This window comes from Scyliorhinus torazame, chromosome 6 (genome assembly GCF_047496885.1).
Source record: "Scyliorhinus torazame isolate Kashiwa2021f chromosome 6, sScyTor2.1, whole genome shotgun sequence".
Lineage (NCBI taxonomy): Eukaryota > Metazoa > Chordata > Chondrichthyes > Carcharhiniformes > Scyliorhinidae > Scyliorhinus > Scyliorhinus torazame.
The window spans coordinates 273,047,645-273,064,947 of NC_092712.1; the positions used below are offsets into that span (position 1 = coordinate 273,047,645).

At 43.7% G+C, this 17,303-nt stretch overlaps 1 protein-coding gene across 3 annotated transcripts in view; it reads left to right on the forward strand.

Annotated features, from left to right (window-relative positions):
- cdkal1 (CDK5 regulatory subunit associated protein 1-like 1) overlaps positions 1 to 17,303 on the forward strand; it is a 979,997-nt gene that overhangs the window by 930,147 nt on the left and 32,547 nt on the right. For all 3 annotated transcript variants that reach the window (XM_072509703.1, XM_072509704.1, XM_072509705.1), the window contains one exon: positions 12,899 to 12,982. In XM_072509703.1, coding sequence (XP_072365804.1) covers positions 12,899 to 12,982 — 84 coding nt within the window. The remainder of the gene's footprint in view (positions 1 to 12,898; positions 12,983 to 17,303) is intronic.

The following is a 17,303-nucleotide window of genomic DNA, read 5'->3' on the forward strand; positions in this document are numbered from 1 at the left end:
TATGACTGGAATTTTAGTCGCTATGGGGGTGGGGCCATGTGCAGGAGTGTTTTGAAAATAGCACTCTTAGATAGTATGTCAACCTTCTGAAGCCTCCATGATGTACTTGAATTTTTAAATGGCGAGGGAGGGGCAGTGGGGGAAGTTGGTGAGTAATCTGTAACTTGCCATTAAGCTTGTTGTTTAACAAAGTGGAGAGGGACAATCAAATTTTCAAAGGTAGGAACAGGACGAGCAAATGGTCTGGGGCATTTTGGTGCATTGCTGGAGGGAGCACTGCGGTGAGCCTTTATTTACTGTGACTTCTGATTTAAAATCTTGCGAAAAAGAGGATAGTCAAACTGAGGTGTTCATGCCTTGGCACAAAGTTGCCATCATTTGAGCAGAGAAGATTAAGTACCCGATGAGCGAACGTTTGGGCACTTGTTTAGACAGTGAGACTGCTGACTCTCCACCCACCTGCCTGTTCCAATCCTCCAAACAATGACAAACCCTGTCTCAGCTGCCATCTGATATTCAAAATCACTCTCCAGACTAGCCCAATGAGTGCTTATATTTAAGAATCACGTTGCACCACTGACACAGCGCCGATGGGACCCTGAAATGATCTGGGCCAGACCCCCGGTTGAAAATCCAGCCCATGGAGTTAACAAGTAGGGCGTGATTCAGCAGACTTAAAACTAAGTCCGCTGTCAGGCACGTTCAGCGGGGCATTTCTCGCGGCTGCAGCATCAAGAATGGCACCTCACCGTTTCTTTTGGCCTTGGGGAGTTTTGCTCTTCTGAGACCACACTTAGAATGATTTTTTGCTGGTGAGTTGATCTCGCTGCATAGATGATTTGGATTTGGGGACCAAGAGCAATGTGTCCAAGTTTGCAGACGACACTAAGATGAGTGGTAAAGCAAAAAGTGCAGAGGATACTGGAGGTCTGCAGAGGAATTTGGATAGGCTAAGTGAATGGGCTAGGGTCTAGCAGATGGAATACAATGTTGACAAATGTGAGGTTATCCATTTTGGTAGGAATAACAGCAAAAGGGATTATTATTTAAATTATAAAATATTAAAACATGCTGCTGTGCAGAGAGACCTGGGTGTGCTGATGCATGAGTCGCAAAAAGTTGGTTTACAGGTGCAACAGGTGATTAAGAAGGCAAATGGAATTTTGTCCTTCATTGCTAGAGGGATGGAGTTTAAAACGAGGGAGGTTATGCTGCAATTGTATAAGGTGTTAGTGAGGCCACACCTGGAGTATTGTGTTCAGTTTTGGTCTCCTTACTTGAGAAAGGACGTACTGGCACTGGAGGGTGCGCAGAGGAGATTCACTAGGTTAATCCCAGAGCTGAAGGGGTTGGATTATGAGGAGAGGTTGAGTAGACTGGGACTGTACTCGTTGGAATTTAGAAGGATGAGGGGGGATCTTATAGAAACATATAAAATTATGAAGGGAATAGATAGGATAGATGCGGGCAGGTTGTTTCCACTGGCGGGTGAAAGCAGAACTAGGGGGCATAGCCTCAAAAATAAGGGGAAGTAGATTTAGGACTGAGTTTAGGAGGAACTTCTTCACCCAAAGGGTTGAGAATCTATGGAATTCCTTGCCCAGTGAAGCAGTAGAGGCTCCTTCATTAAATGTTTTTAAGATAAAGATAGATAGTTTTTTGAAGAATAAAGGGATTAAGGGTTATGGTGTTCGGGTCGGAAAGTGGAGCTGAGTCCACAAACGATCAGCCATGATCTCATTGAATGGCGGAGCAAGCTCGAGGGGCCAGGTGGCCTACTCCTGGTTCTTATGTTCTCTCAGATTGGGGCACCATTTTGATCGGCCGCCCCGATCATCACCCCCCTTCTGGACTCGACCCTTGGCAGTGTCAACCAGGCACCGGCCTGGCATCCTGGCAATGCCCTGGCAGTGCCAAGGTGCCCAGGTGCTGGTAGTGCCCGTGAGTCCCCCGAGGTGCCGTTACACCTGGTCCATGTTTGTATGGACCAGTACTAAACAGCGCCCTGAAGTGGTCTCGCAGGCGAGGCTGTTGAGTCCCAGGCGCCGGATGAACCTGGCTTCCATTAGTCTTATTTAAGTATGCAGATCTGGATCTTGCCCAGTGAGGGTGAGGTGTAGATCACCACGGGCGAATGAGTCGGGTAACCCGCTATCGGCCTGGCGCGGAACGCGATTTGGGGCTCTCACGCAATTCACCCATTGCGCCCTGATCTGCGCTAGGCACAATGGGGTCCCTGAATCACGCCGGTAATATTGCAATATGGTGCTTTTTGGCAAAACATGTGAAGAATCCTTCATTTAATTTGAGTGTCGAATACACAATTTCCATTATATAGTAGCCTTCAAGGTCTGTAAGAAAATAGATGCCAAACATTTGACAACAGTTTCATGGCTGTTCAGAACAGCTTATTTGATGGCCGTAGGATAAGGATTTTCAAACATTTGTGTGTGGGATCCATACCGCCATGCCTTTCAGGGCCTTCTGTCTTAAAATCTGGTTGTCACACCCAACTTCCTAAAAGAAAACTGTCTCTCCAAGGAAGCAATTGCAGATAACTGATTACATGAACAGAAATCTGAGAATCTCAGAATTGTCAGAATCCTGGAACACTCCATTCAAATGACCATCACTTTTGTAAGTTTTGGGGTCTCAGGACATCAAATATTGTCCATTGCATCCTCAGAAATTACTATTCATTAATTATTTAGCCTTTTATTCTAAATTGTTTGTAATAAATATGTTCTTGGCTCTTTTTCACCTAAAATGTTATTAAGTACACTGATGTAAATCAAACTCCAGATCAGCAGATGACAGATGTTGTAGTTTAGTGATATCTTTCTGCCAGATGGCATTTCATTACAAGGTTATCATTTTCTTTTAATCCATAATCTCATATGCCTGCACATGGAAAGCATTCCTATTGTTTATATACTTATGTCCATATCGAGGCTATAATTTGCAGCTGAGTACACTGTAGGAACAAGCACTAACTGAAGCACCAGGAACCTGCTCCAGGCCCCTCGGTGCGAAATAAAGCCTGTTTGCTCTGCATCACAGTCAGCTATTCACATCTAATCTGTTTTAAAGTCAGATTTTGGTATTAGAAAAATCTGCCAAAGCAAATAGAATTCTTCCCCCTAATAAGCGTGATGAAATCCATGTCCAAAATGGAAATTGTGAAATTAAAAGCTCGCGAAACTATATTGAAAGAATCAAATTCCTAAAGCGTTTCCCTCAGATTATACACATTAAATTCCAAATTTGCATCTTGGTACCACCAGTGGAGCCACATCACTGAGAGCTTGACCTGAATTTTCGTAAAGTTGGAAGGGTTCTGCGTCTTAGCCAAAATAGTGCCAGAGCCCTGATTGCAGGAGTCCCACCCCCGTGCGTGGAACCCACCATTTGCGCCAGGGGAAGGTGGGGGGAATGAGGGCAGGTTGGAGTTTGTACGTCCGTGGTTCACAGGGAAAACTGCCCATATAAAAGTGCAGCTGTCTTCAAACAGATGCAATTTTCTTTACTGCAATGTCCAAAATATAACTTTCGGTATATAGGGGGAAGGTGCAGGAGTTATTTGGAGAGGTAAGGAACCCCTTTGGGTTAAGCAAGGTGCCCTTTGTGGTGTTCTCTGCTTGCTCTAACCAGATGGCTTTGATGTGTAGTGTTGATCAGAGAAAAACAAGTCTTATAAACTAACAAAATTATTTAATTAACGCTAATAATAATAATCGCTTATTGTCACAAGTAAAGCCTAGTCGCCATATTCCGGCGCCTGTTCGGGGAGGCCGGTACAGGAATTGAACCCGCACTGCTGGCCTTGTTCTACAAACCAGCTGTTTAGCCCACTGTGCTAAACCAGCCACTACAATTGGATTCGACACATATCCCTAAGAACTAGCAGTTGATTAAACACACACAAACTATAGTCATCTAACATCTAACTCATTAACTATTCTCATGCTCGCTCACTATCTTCAGTACTCCTAGCTCAGCTCCTGCTCCAACCTTTTGTCCCACAAAGCTCTGCCCTCTCGCTTATATACCACTGAGACTAGCTCCCTCTAGTGGCTCTCTCTGTACATATATTAACCCTTAGTTTACTGGCATATATGACAATACCACACCCTTTGGATTGTTAAGAATAGACATGAATGTGCAGAAGAAATGGACAAGCTCAGTGGAACTCTCACAATGTCAAGTCTTTTAAATCCCCAAGCCCTTTAAATACTTTTTTAAAACAACCGCCCACTGTGACTCTGCTTGTAATTTCACTAGTTCTCTCGGGGTTATGATTCTTTGATGAGCGTTGCGTGACTGCTTCCGTAACCTATCTTTATCAAAGTGGATGGTCTGCAAATTCACAGGTCGAGTGACAGCTCTACGTGCTTATAAATAGATTAGCTACGAATACAAAATAACAGCAAAATACTGCAGAAGCTGGAGATCTGGAATAAGAATGGAAAATGCTGGAATGGCTCAGCAGGTCTGGCAGCATATGTGGAGAGAGAAGCATCGGGCACGATTCAGCCACCGAATTGCGGCTGGCATGGTGAATTGGGTGAATCCCACGAGAGTCCCAAATTGGGCTCCGCGTCGGGTAGATCGAGTCACACGACTCACTCTGCCTGGCGTGACCTGGATCACTCCCTTGCTGGGCGTGATCCAGATCGGTGTATTTATATGAGCCATTAGTTTTCACCCAGAACAACTGCTATACTTGTTCGATTGAGCTCGGACCTTGAGGCCAAATCCAGAATCACCTCAAGTAACCACTCTTCCCATGGCTTTATGAGAAGATAAACAATTGATCTTCCACATGAATGACTAACAACATAGAGAACAACTGGAATGCAGCAGTCTGAACCTCTGTCGCTTGCTGGATTGCTTATTAAAGAAAAGCTATTGAGCTGCCCCTAAAATCAAGCAGATTTTAAATACTCTCAGCATTATACTCCATACCTTCTTTCACAGTGTTAAATTATTGCCTTTCAATTGCAATTATTTGGGTATATAATAATATGCCCTATTGTGGCGTAGCAATACTACAATAAGTCTTAAATCAATTCACAGTTTCTAGTGACCATGATTTAAATTTCTTAGTCTGGGACTGCATTTCAAATTTTAATTATATACTATTATGTTTTCATAATTCTCCAGAATTTCAAAATCCTATTCACATTGAAATTTTATTTTTTGTTTGAAATATATATTCAGGTACAGAATGAGCTGAAATTAAGTATTTCATTAAAAATTTCCATGTTGTGTGATGTCACACCTGAAAATGGCTTCTCATGTTTGCAGTTTTGTACACCTTATTGGGCTCCAGTCAAAGCTACCATCTGGAACAATCTAGTACAAATCCAACAGGCGGTATTTGCATCAGCTTAAGTATTACAACTGCTGAGCCAATTTGGCAAGTAGAAGTGCTTGTGGAAATGTGTCAGCTACAGGAAAGATGTAAAGCCAAAGCTGTAGTATCGTGAATTAGTTTTGGGAGCGAGAGCAGAATGCAAGGACAGCTGAATCAAGGCAACCCATGCACTTTGCAAAGATTGTCCTCTACCATTCCTGAACTCCACAGTTTTTTTCCCCTTGTTGCCAGCCATAACTGGGCTGATATTACTCTCAATTGCTCTCACTTTGGAGTCAAATGGTCATGGGTTAAGTTCCACTCCAGAGACTTCCACACAAGATCCGGCCTGACACTCCCAGTGCAGTACTGATGGAGTGTTGCACTGTCTCTCAGTTACGATATTAAACCAAGGCCCATTTTGTCCCCTCGGGTAAAATGCCCAGTTGTACTATTCTGAAGAAGAGCACAGGAGTTTTCCCCGGTGTTCTGATAATCTTTATCCTTCAACAAGCATCACTTCAAACACATTATTATCTGGCCATTGCCACATTGGTGATTGTGGTACTGTGCTATACTCAAATTGGCTACATCGGTTCCTACTAGAGTGCTTACTCATCAAACACAACTCAGCGTCTGTAAGGTGCTTTGAGGTTGTGGCGATGCTATAGAAATTCTAGTCTTTTTCACTTTAGTCTATTCTTGATGCTGTTTTTGCATTTAATGTGTTTTGCAGGTTAAACTATTTCAAGCTAATTGATGTGTTAAAATAACAGGTGCTTATTTGTAGGACACATATATTTGCAAATAGTTATGAAATATTGCTAGTTATAAACCTACAGCTTCAGCTCATTTTCTGCTTAATATGCATTTAAGAAACAACATTAAGAATTTTATCGCATTTATCACTTTTAATTAAGCCCTCACTTTATTCTCATGCAAGCCCTTGATGATACTGCTGTCATACAACCATATGCCATTGCAAATAATCACCTATACTGGGCCAGCACTGTCTCTTATTACAAGTGCAATGTACAGCAGCACAAAACGACAGGAATTTTCTGTACTGAACCCTGATACATTTGACTGGGAAAAGATTTTATTTGAGCATCAGAGTGACAGTGCACTGTATCATAATTAAGCTATTAGATGCAGGTGCATGGGTTTAAACGTGTGTGCCATTTACCCTGAAGCATGTACATCAGGCCAAAAAAGTGCATTAAACTGACCCTGTTTCAAACGCCTTTAAAACCAGGCAGAGACTATTCATGGACGGACAGAGTAATTGTTATTCAGTTGTCCATAATGAGATGCATTGCCCAAAGACTGAGGCTCCCTCTTTTGTTATGCTAATAAAGTCTTATTAGAAGCCTGGCTGCTTTCAACTTCCAGCTAATCCGTCTTGCTTCTCTCCTCCCCACAGCGGGGTTAGCTGACAGCGGGAGGCAGAGATTTTTTTGGACAGGATGATTTCCATTCTGCTTTTCCAAAATCTGAAGACTTCTGTTAAATTTGGTGACCTGCACGTTGTAGGATGCATTGGAAAGACTTTTTTTCAAAGTCGTTTAGTATTTAAATTTGGTAGAAATTGAAATCTGACCAGATAAACAATACTGGTTCCTAACAATTTATGCACTTTAAAACAAAAGTTTTTAACTGTGATACTTTTTCTTAGAGGGACTTTCCTTTAAACTTGAGGTGCATAGAAAGTTTTTAATTCCACTCAGTCTGTTAAGCCCAGCCCTTGGAAACATCTCAGTGCTGCTCTGAATCCAGCCTCGAGTACATCCCCTAATTTCATTGCTCCTCGAATGCCAGCCGTGCCTTCAGCTGCTGCCTGAAGCTATGGAACTTTCCTCTCTAAACCTTTCCATCTCTCCACTTCTCTCTTCCTCCTTTAAGGCAGTCCTTAAAACCTTGACCAACTTTTTGGTCATCTTTCTAATATCCCTATATGTGATTCGGTCTGCAATTTTGTTCCATAATGATCCTGTGAAATGCCCCTGGAAGAGACTGTGCTGAAGGTGCTGTATAAATGCAAGTTGTTGTTGTATGGGTCCCAGATTTTGCAAATGAGTTTCAGTTGAAACTCAAGAAAAAGAATGAGTACATTTGGCACAAGGATTGCTGATTGCTCCCAAAGCAGAATCTCTACCCCTGCATGTGGCAGGATATAGATTTGATCTTTTTCAATCTGTTCCTACTGTTATCGGGAAGTGATGATCAATGACCAGAAGAGATTTCCACAGATCACTCCAACATACATTTAAGGGCGGCACAGTGGTTAGCACTGCTGCCTCACAGCTCTGGCGTCCTGGGTTCAATTGCGGCCTCGGGCGACTATCTGTGTGGAGTTTCCACTTTCTCCCCAAGTCTGCGTGGGTTTTCTCCAGGTGCCCCGGTGTCCACCCACGGTTCAAAGATGTGCAGGATAGGTGGATTTGCTATGCTGGGGTTACAGGGATGGGGTGGAGGCGTGGGCTTAAGTGGGGTGCTCGTTCCAAGGGCCGGTGCAGACTCGACGCTCGGAATGGCCTCCTTCTGCACTGTAAATTCTATGATTCTATGATTTAACTTTGAGCGTGATGATATTCTGAAGCCCTATTTGCCTTCTGAGGTAGAACGATCCCATGGCTTAAATTTAGAGAAGGGCGGAAGAGTTCTCCACTGCCTTCTGGTCCATATTTATCCCTGAACCAATAGAGAAAATCAGATAATCTTTATTAGAGTCACAAGTAGGCTTACATTAACTCTGAAATGGAGTTATTGTGAAAATCCCCTAGCCGCCACACTCTAACGCCTGCACGGTTACACTGAGGGAGGATTCAGAATGTCCAATTCACCTAACAAGCACTTCTTTCGGTATTTGTGGGAGGAAACCGGAACACCGGAGGAAAATCCATGCAGACACGGGGAGAACGTGCAGACTCCGCACAGAGAGTGTGACCCAAGCCGGAAATCGAACCTGGGTCCCTGGCGCTGTGAAGCAATAGTGCTAACCACTGCTACCGTACCGTCCATTCTCTGGTCATTTATTAATTGCCCCCCCCCCCCCCCGCAATATATAGCTGAAAGAGTTTTTAAAAACTTGCTTCTGAAGTTGAAGATACAGAGACCATCATTCAGTTGTGCATTCAGAAATCTTTATATTTGAATTGTTTTAACCTAGACAGGAACACTAAGTTGTATGGGTGGGAGAATCTTCATTGATTGAGTACATGAGATTTAGATGCATGTCGAATAGCCCTCTTTCCCCACAACCCCAGGAGTATCATGAAAAGGGTCAACTTTACAACCATTAGAGCGCGAGAAAAAGTGGATGAGAGATAAAATCAGCATATTTTAAAGTCTTGGCCAAATTTCCTCCCCATTTAAACATGCTTTTGCACTATCATCAAGCACAGTTTCACCAGTCAGCTCAGACTCAGTGGGCTGAGTTTTATGCTTCCCCATGAGTGTGCCTGCAGGTGGGGTGAAATTTCCACCTTTCCTCCTTGCAATCATTCCTTAAAACCTACCTCTTTCGTAAAGCTTTGGTCACCTCCCCTAGGATTTCTTTACGTAACTCAGGGTGGAATTTTCCCATACTGCTCACCCGTGGCAACCGGGAACGGAGAATCCAGCGGCAGGCAAAAAGTCGGCAACCCAATGGTGGGTTAGTGGTGGGTCAGTTATCCTGCTGCTTAGTGACGTGAATGCCATTTGCAATCATTACCATCTCATGAATGATCATTAAGATAGCTGCTCGTTGGAATCGCGTGACACTTTTCAATCTTCCCTCACGCCAACGAGGGAAATTACGTCAGCCTGAAACCTGTTTGAAACAGAGTGGTGTGCACATGTCAAACCTTAGTTCATTTATGACTGTGAGGTGAGTGCAACATACGTAGCCTATCTGTCACCGCTGCGCCAGTCTTGTTGCGAGCAATGCCACACTGCTAGAGTTGTAGCGTTAGTCTTCTCCTCTTTGACTATGTTGTTGGAAGATAACCACTGTACTGTGGTCCTCATGCAGGCCTCCACTTTCAGACACTGACCAATATTACGGACAGAGTTGGGGAGTGCAGGGATCTTCTGCTCCCATTGGCTGCCACCGTTGTCCAAAGTACACCACTGTGCTGTGGTACTTAGGCAGGACTCTACTTTCAGAAACTGGTGGGGTGTAAAGGGAGGGTGGAGATAATGAACTCAAGAGGGGGCAATAGGGAAGGCAGGCTGTGAGGGGGGAAGGGAAGGGCAAACACAAAGGGGAAGGAAGTCTGTACATGGACCGTGAGGGGGAAAGGGGCCACGATGGAAGGCTGAGGGGCAAGGAGGAGGAGGAACGATGGAAGGCAGCGAGCAGTTTGAGGGTGGGAAGCTGGAGTCCCATAAGGCTGCATGAAACACTGGCAAACAAGGGGGGTCAAAGGGATAACACATGTTTGAATGGAAGAGGACCATGAGACAATGATATGTGTCTCCTGCTACTGGCTATGTGAGATCCTTGAAGAGAGTAGTCATTTGAGTACATGAGCGTTTGATATTGGAGGGAGTTGAAGGGTGGCTTACTCTGAAGGAGCGGATGAAATTATTCACCCTCTTCCTGAACTGGATGGCATTTCTGGAGTGATTACCAGCCGCGCTAACCTCTATGTGACAGCCTCCCAGGCTGGAGAGGTGAGGCAGGTGTTTTTCCTGGACCCATCCCTGGATACAAGACAGGCCTTTGTACCCGCACCCCTCTGATCAAGACCTTGAGGGCCTGGTGGATGAAGCAGTGAGCTGCCCTCTTTTGGAGGCTTGCAGCCCTCTACTGGAGGCCTTCTTCTGGATGGAAGACATCTGCAATGGTCTCCTGGAGGCAGGTGGGCTGGACAGAGTGAGATGTGTGTGTTCAACTGGTGTTTAAATATGGTACCCGGACCTTTGGCTCCAGCAGCTGACGGTGAATGGACAAACCGGCTGCGGGCCTGATAGGTGATTCGGAGAGAGATAGAAATCTAGAACCCCTACAGCGCATAAGGAGGCCAGCCAGCCCACTGACCCTCTGAAAGAGCACCCTACCTAGGCCCACTCCCCCACCCTATCCCCGTAACCCCACTTCATCTGTGCATAATTAATGAGCTCCAAGCACAGAATCTGACGCTTGTTCCTGGCATTTTGAGCAGAGAAATGGGTGCCGCTGAAACCGCCCATCACCGCGCTTCTCATAAATGGAAGGTTCTGACTTCAGTGTCAAATTTTGTTTACTGATGCTCCTTTGAAATGCCTTGCGTCTTTTTACTGCAGTAAGCCACCGCAGAAAGCAAGCTGATGTAATAAAAGCAGGATAAGATCTTTTTAAAACATGCTTTTCAAGGAAAAGTGACACGTTACGTTTTTCAACGGAGGATTCTTTTCTGAGCTGCAAATTGACAGTAAGACAAGGTATAGGCCTGGACTGACCAATAAAGGGCAGGCAGTGAACAATAGGTAAAAATCAACAGTCAGCAATTCACATGAGTGAAGAAGTCGCTTACTTGGTAAACCTACAGCAATGTGCTGTGGTTTTTCATTGTAATTATGGTAATTCTGTTCTGACTTGGGCATTTAACTATGTTGTTGTTTAGGTTTCCATCACTCCATAATTTGGAGAGGACTCAACAGAAAATAGTTGAATTTTATATATTATAATGACTCAATGGAAGTAACTGCAAAATAGTAATCTAATCAAAGACTTTAGATGGTTAGAGAATAGCATCCTTTGCAGTTGTGACAGTAGCGAGCTGGAAAAGGAGGGGAAGTGAGAAGGTGATTAGCCATTTCCATTTTCCGGCATGCAGCTCACAGGCACCGGAGCAGCTGCTCCGGTGCCCGTGGGGGAGGGGGGGGGGCGGTGAAGGGCTTTGCGTCTATGAGACCTTCAAGCGACCTTTAAATATTGTGGAAACCCATAACTGGCAAGCTGCCGCTTCAGCCTGTCTGTCCTACTAAACACTTCCAGGACAGAGCCCTGCTGTGCCTTCAATGCTGAAATTCAATTTCACTTCCTTTAACTATGAATAGCCTCTGGCTGCACAGCTGAAGACTATTGCTAATGAGGAATTGGCTTTGTTAGTTGTGAGAGCACTTCACAGCTGCAGGTTGTGTTTGCTGTTTGCTCCTATTGGTGACTTCCAGATGCATGGAGGCTGCTGTAGCTGAAACTGACAGTTTGTTTGCTGCTGTCTTTTCTGCTTGCCTGCTGCCTCTTCCCCTCGGGCTTACTTGCTGCTTCCTGGGTGGAGGGAAGGAAGATAGAAGGTAGTTCATTCTCTTTTACCTGGAGTGCGGCGAGGGAAGGATTTTGGTGGGCCTATTACTAGGCTGAGGATGCAGGAAGGCTTGCTCGAGCAGTCTGTGGATGTTTTTTAAAGGCTTGTTTTGTGTGTTGACTGTGTATTCTGTTCTGGACTTGTGGGTCACTTGTTGATGCCCCCTGTGTTCCTGGGGCCCGGTCCTAGGACAGGGGATGAGGGAAGATCAGAAGCCAATACTGAAGGAGGGGAGGGGCGACCTGGCTCGACTGTGCAGCCCAGAGGTTGCGCCAGGACACTTTCATGGACTACCGGTGACTTTTTATGTTCAGTAGCCATCTAATGCTCCCATTATGGGAGCCGTGCAGGTCGCTGGTGTTTGTCGGGGGGGAATTGTATGATGATGGATACCATGTAACTGTGGATTATCTTTTTGCCAATTGCAGCCCCTCCTGCCTCTGTAGCCAACTTGTCAAAAGACTGGTAAAATTAAGAATCAGACTTGGCTCTACAGGAAGTGGTGAGAGGCACTGGCAGTTAAAATGCACATCATTGTTTTTCTGATCCCATATCCACTCCTCCATAGAAATTTTTTATTTTCATTCCTATAACACCACCCACCTCTGCTCCTCCCTCATTCCATCTGCTCTTGAAATCTTCATTCATGCCTTTTATCGCCTCCAGACTCAATCACTCTAGTGCTTTTATGACCAGCCTCCAACCTCGATAAAATTCAGCTCACCTAAACCTCTGCTGCCTAGAACCTCCTTTACCCAAATCATACACCAACCCCCAAACTATGCTTCCTTGATTCTGGTCTCTTCTGCATTCCCCCCTGCCCACAACCATCCATTGACAGCTGTGCCTTCAGCCATCTCTGGAATTTGCTCCCATCACATCTTTTACTCTCCTCTTTAAAGATGCTCCCTTAAAACCCATTTCTTTGACTAAGATGTTGTCTATCACCTACTATCTCGTTTGATTCCGTGTCCATTCTTTCTTTATTCTTTGATGGAAACATCTTGGGAGAATTTTCTACATTAATGGTGCCAGAAAAATGCCAGCTGTTGTTAAACTGCCCAAGTCCATTGTAGATTTTGATATTACCATCCAGTATCATGCTTGCCTTCGAAGATAACTACGACATGGAAAAGGATTGAATTCACTCTGTTAAAATCAATTCCTGTGATAAGTGATTTAGGTTTTAAATTGCAAAGAATTGCTCTTTCAATTCTTGTTTTTCCATTTTCTAATTTGCTAAAATGTGATCAAATTTATTTTTCAGATTGGTGAGAAGCAGCAGGTTCTGATAACAGAAGAATCATTTGATGGCCAGTACTATGTCGCTCACAACAAATTTTATGAGCAGGTACGTTGACCACGGTTATTTCCCATTGTATTCTAGTAAATTGAACAAAATTGTATTAAACGGGCTTCGCAAGATACTACATTCATCCAAGGGCAATGGCATGAGATCTAATAATTTTGTCATCAAATAAAATTAGTCAAGTATGTTGTAAGATGTGTGTAGTTCAGTAGTTCACATGAAGAGGTTCTGAGTCTTGTTAACTACTTGTAAATGCATACATATTGTTATGACACCCTGGGTTAGTGCGCGGTAATTCTAGCCCCACAGACCCCGAAGTCCCAACACAAGTGAATTAACCAAGAATTTGTATAAAGTTTCTGAGACCTTTGGCTGCTCCAATGACTTGCAGGCAATTTGTGAGTGAAACACAACAACTTTATTTATAACAAAAATAGAGATAAGACATGCAATAATTATAATAGAATAACAGCAGCTAATCTGATACTTCCCCCTTTTACCATCCCACCCTCTACCTAAACACACACAAGACAGACTCACACAGGGGGAGGGTAAAAACAATAAGCGGATTAATATGGAATGGAAGATGAGTGTCCTTGCTTCGGATGTTGAAGTTGTTGCAGCACCAGGTTGTCCTCCCAGGACGCAGAGTGATTGGAACCACCGGTTGGATCGCTAAGGAGGATCTTCTGGCAGCAACATTCAGTCAGAACTCCCAGCTGTAGAATTCACTCAGCCTCAGGCCTGTGTAACTCTCATTTTTCCCAACAACACCAGGATGACTTTTCATTTCTGAGATAAATTCCCCACACAAGATTTTAAAAGGGTTTTTAAATTACTGACCCTGCTTTCAACTGATGGCTTGACTGGATTTTCTTAAGATTTTCTTTGTCTCGCCTCAAACCTCTAAGCACTGTCTCAGCCTGAATTTTACCCTTACCTGGTTTCTGGTTTTCTGTCTCACTAGAATGTCCTCCTGCTTTATTGAGGAGAAAACAGACTCAAATCAGATGGCTGAGAGATATTTACCATTTGAAAATGAAAATGGAAATCGCTTATTGTCACAAGTAGGCTTCAAATGAAGTTACTGTGAACAGCCCCTAGTCGCCACATTCCAACGCCTGTTCGGGGAGGCTGGTACGGGAATTGAACGCGTGCTGCTGGTCTTGGTCTGCTTTACAAGCCAGCTACTTAGCCCAGTGTGCTAAACCAGCCCCTAGAACCATTTCCGGGAGAGAGAAACTCAAAGAGCCACCTTCAGCTCTTGAATTTGAAACAAAACTAAAACTGGAAACACGGTCTCACAGAGGAAAGAATATTCCAGAATGTTCAGCACCAAACAGCATAGATTATCAGCTAAACCCCGGCAATCTGAAACAGCTCATTGACTGCCAGCCAAGTCCATCAAGATGAGTCATTACTTATGTCAGATCAAACAGCACATCCTGCCTAAGGTTCTTTTTTAATTAAAGGTAAAGCCCATCTTAAAGGCATAGGTCCCATTAACTGTCCAGGTCCAAAAGTTGAAATCACAAAATAACTAAAAGGAAAAAACAAGAGACAGACGGATTAACAAAAGAATCCTTACAAGATATACAGTTTAAGATTTAACTTAAGAGCTATTTCCATGCTTGCTTCTCGACATGTTTCTCAACACTGTCCTCTAGACTTAGGTCATGTATTCCTTTGCATCCGTACCCAGTCCCACGTAAACCCTGGGGCTTTGGGGAGCGTAGTCAGGAGTGGGGTTTGCGTGTAATCAGATGGTCTGTGGGGGAGCGGGGTAGAGAGGCTAGTGTGGGGTGAGGGGGGCTAATTTTCTAACTTTTTCTGGGTAACTATTAATGTAACATAGTCGGAACCATCTGAAGTTTTCAATTTAAATCACACTATCAGATGGTTCCCAATGCAGGGAAATTGCCCATTGAAAGTTTGAACTGGGTTCCCCATCGCATCTTTGGGGTGACCCCTGTTACACTGCACCGGAGCTTGGAGGTTACAGGCCATAATATTGTAAAATGTGTACCTGAGCATTAGGGTCCTTCAGTTGACAACAGGTTAATAATGATATTGGAGGGGCAGCATGGCAGCGCAGTGGTCAGCCCTGCTGCCTCACGGCGCCAAGGACCCGGGTTCAATCCAGGCCCTAGATCACTGTCCGTGTGGAGTTTGCACATTCTCCCCATGTCTGCGTGGGTCGCAATCCCACAACTCAAAGATGTGCAGGGTAGGTAGATTGGCCGCGCTAAATTGCCCCTTAATTGGAAGAAAAAGAATTGGATACTGTAAATTTTATTTTTTTCAAATTTAAAAAAAAAAATAATGATGTTGGGATCTTCAAACCTTAGTTCTCTTGAAATATTTTCTGGCATTAAATGCTTTTTTTTTCTCAAGACGTGTGGACACTGCTTCAGATGAAGTGATGCCCCTTTTAAAAGGAACAGTAGGATGGGTTCTGGACAACAACACCTTTTGGATGTCATTTTTATGAGGGAAACCAACACCAAACAAAACAAAACATTTAAGTTCACAGGCACTGGGTGAATCTCTATCTGCTATTCATGTGCCAATATAACTACAAGACCACAGATGACACTATGCAGAGGTGGCAGATGGGAAGCTGCACAAACCTATTTTATTTCTTGCAGTCATAGTTTACAGTTCACATCAAGGATACAATGACATTATTGGGAGATAACACCCATTATTACACAATAACTGAGTATGCTGAGAGATGTGGAGGAAGTGAGGAACCTTGGAGTGAATGTCTACAGACCATTGAGGGAGCAGGACAGGTCGTGAAGGCGGTTAAGAAGGCAGAATTAATTGTTTAATTTTTTAGCTGAAGCATAGAATATAAGAGCAGGGAGGTTATGTTGGATGCATAGCGTTATGTGTAAAGTAGTAGCATGAATAGAGGATTGGTTGATTAATAGAAATCAAAGAGTGGGGATTAATGGGTATTTCTCGGGTTGGCAATCAGTAGCAGTGGTGCTCTTCAGGGATCAGTGTTGGGCCCACAATTGTTCACAATTTATATAGATGATTTTGAGTTGGGGACCAAGTGCAATGTGTCCAAGTTTGCAGATGACACTAAGATGAGTGGTAAAACAAAAAGTGCAGAGGATACTGGAAGTCTGCAGAGAGATTTGGATAGTTTAAGTGAATGGGCTAGGGTCTGGCAGATGGAATGTTGAAAAATGTGAGGTTATCCATTTTGGTAGGAATAACAACAAAAGGGATTATTATCTAAATGATAAAATATTAAAACTTTCAGTTGCACAGGGGAATGAGCCAGAGGTGCCCTGTGTCCCCTCTCGTTTTAGCATTGGTGATTGATTGAGCCTTTGGCCATCGCGATGAGGAATTCGGATAAGTGTCCCTGTACGCTGATAATCTTCTCTTGTATATCACAGAAATGCCACTCACGTTGGGTGACATAATTAATATTAAAATATTAAAACCTGGGTGACCTAGTGCATGAGTCGCAAAAAGTTGGTTTACAGGTGCAACAGGTGATTCAGAAGGCTAATGCAGTTTTGTCCTTCATTGCTAGAGGGATGGAGTTTAAGACTAGGGTGGTTATGCTGCAACTGTATAAGGTATGAGTGAGGCCACACCTGGAGTATTGTGATCAGTTTTGGTCTCCTTACCTGAGAAAGGATATACTGGCACTGGAGGGTGTGCAGAGGAGATTCACTTGGTTAATACCAGAGTTGAGGGGTTTGGAATACGAGGAGAGGTCGAGTAGACTGGGACTGTACTCGTTGGAATTTAGATGGATGCGGGGGGGATCTTACAGAAACATATAAAATTATGAAGGGAATAGATAGGATAGATGCGGGCAGGTTGTTTCCACTGGCGGGTGAAAGCAGAACTGGGGGCATTGCCTCAAAATAACAGGAAGTAGATTTAGGACTGAGCTTAGGAGGAACTTATTCACCCAAAGGGTTGTGAATCTATGGAATTCCATGCCCAGTTAAGCAGTTGAGGCTCTTTCAATGAATGTTTTCAAAATAAAGATAGATAGTTTTTTGAAGAATAAAGGGTTATTATGGTGGTCGGGCGGAAAGTGGAGCTGAGTCCACAAAAGATTAGCCATGATCTCATTGAATGGAGGAGCAGGCTCGAAGGGCCAGATGGCCTACTCCTGCTCCTAGTTCTTATGTACATTAGTCTTCACTAACCTTTTTCTTTTTATATACTTCTAAAAGCTTTTACAGTCTGCTTTTACGTTACTTGCAAGCTTACTCTCATACTCTATCTTACCCCTCTTTTTTTTTAATAAACATTTTATTGAGGTATTTTGGGTATAGAAAGAACAACAAAATAGACAAGATACATGAAACCATAAACATACTGC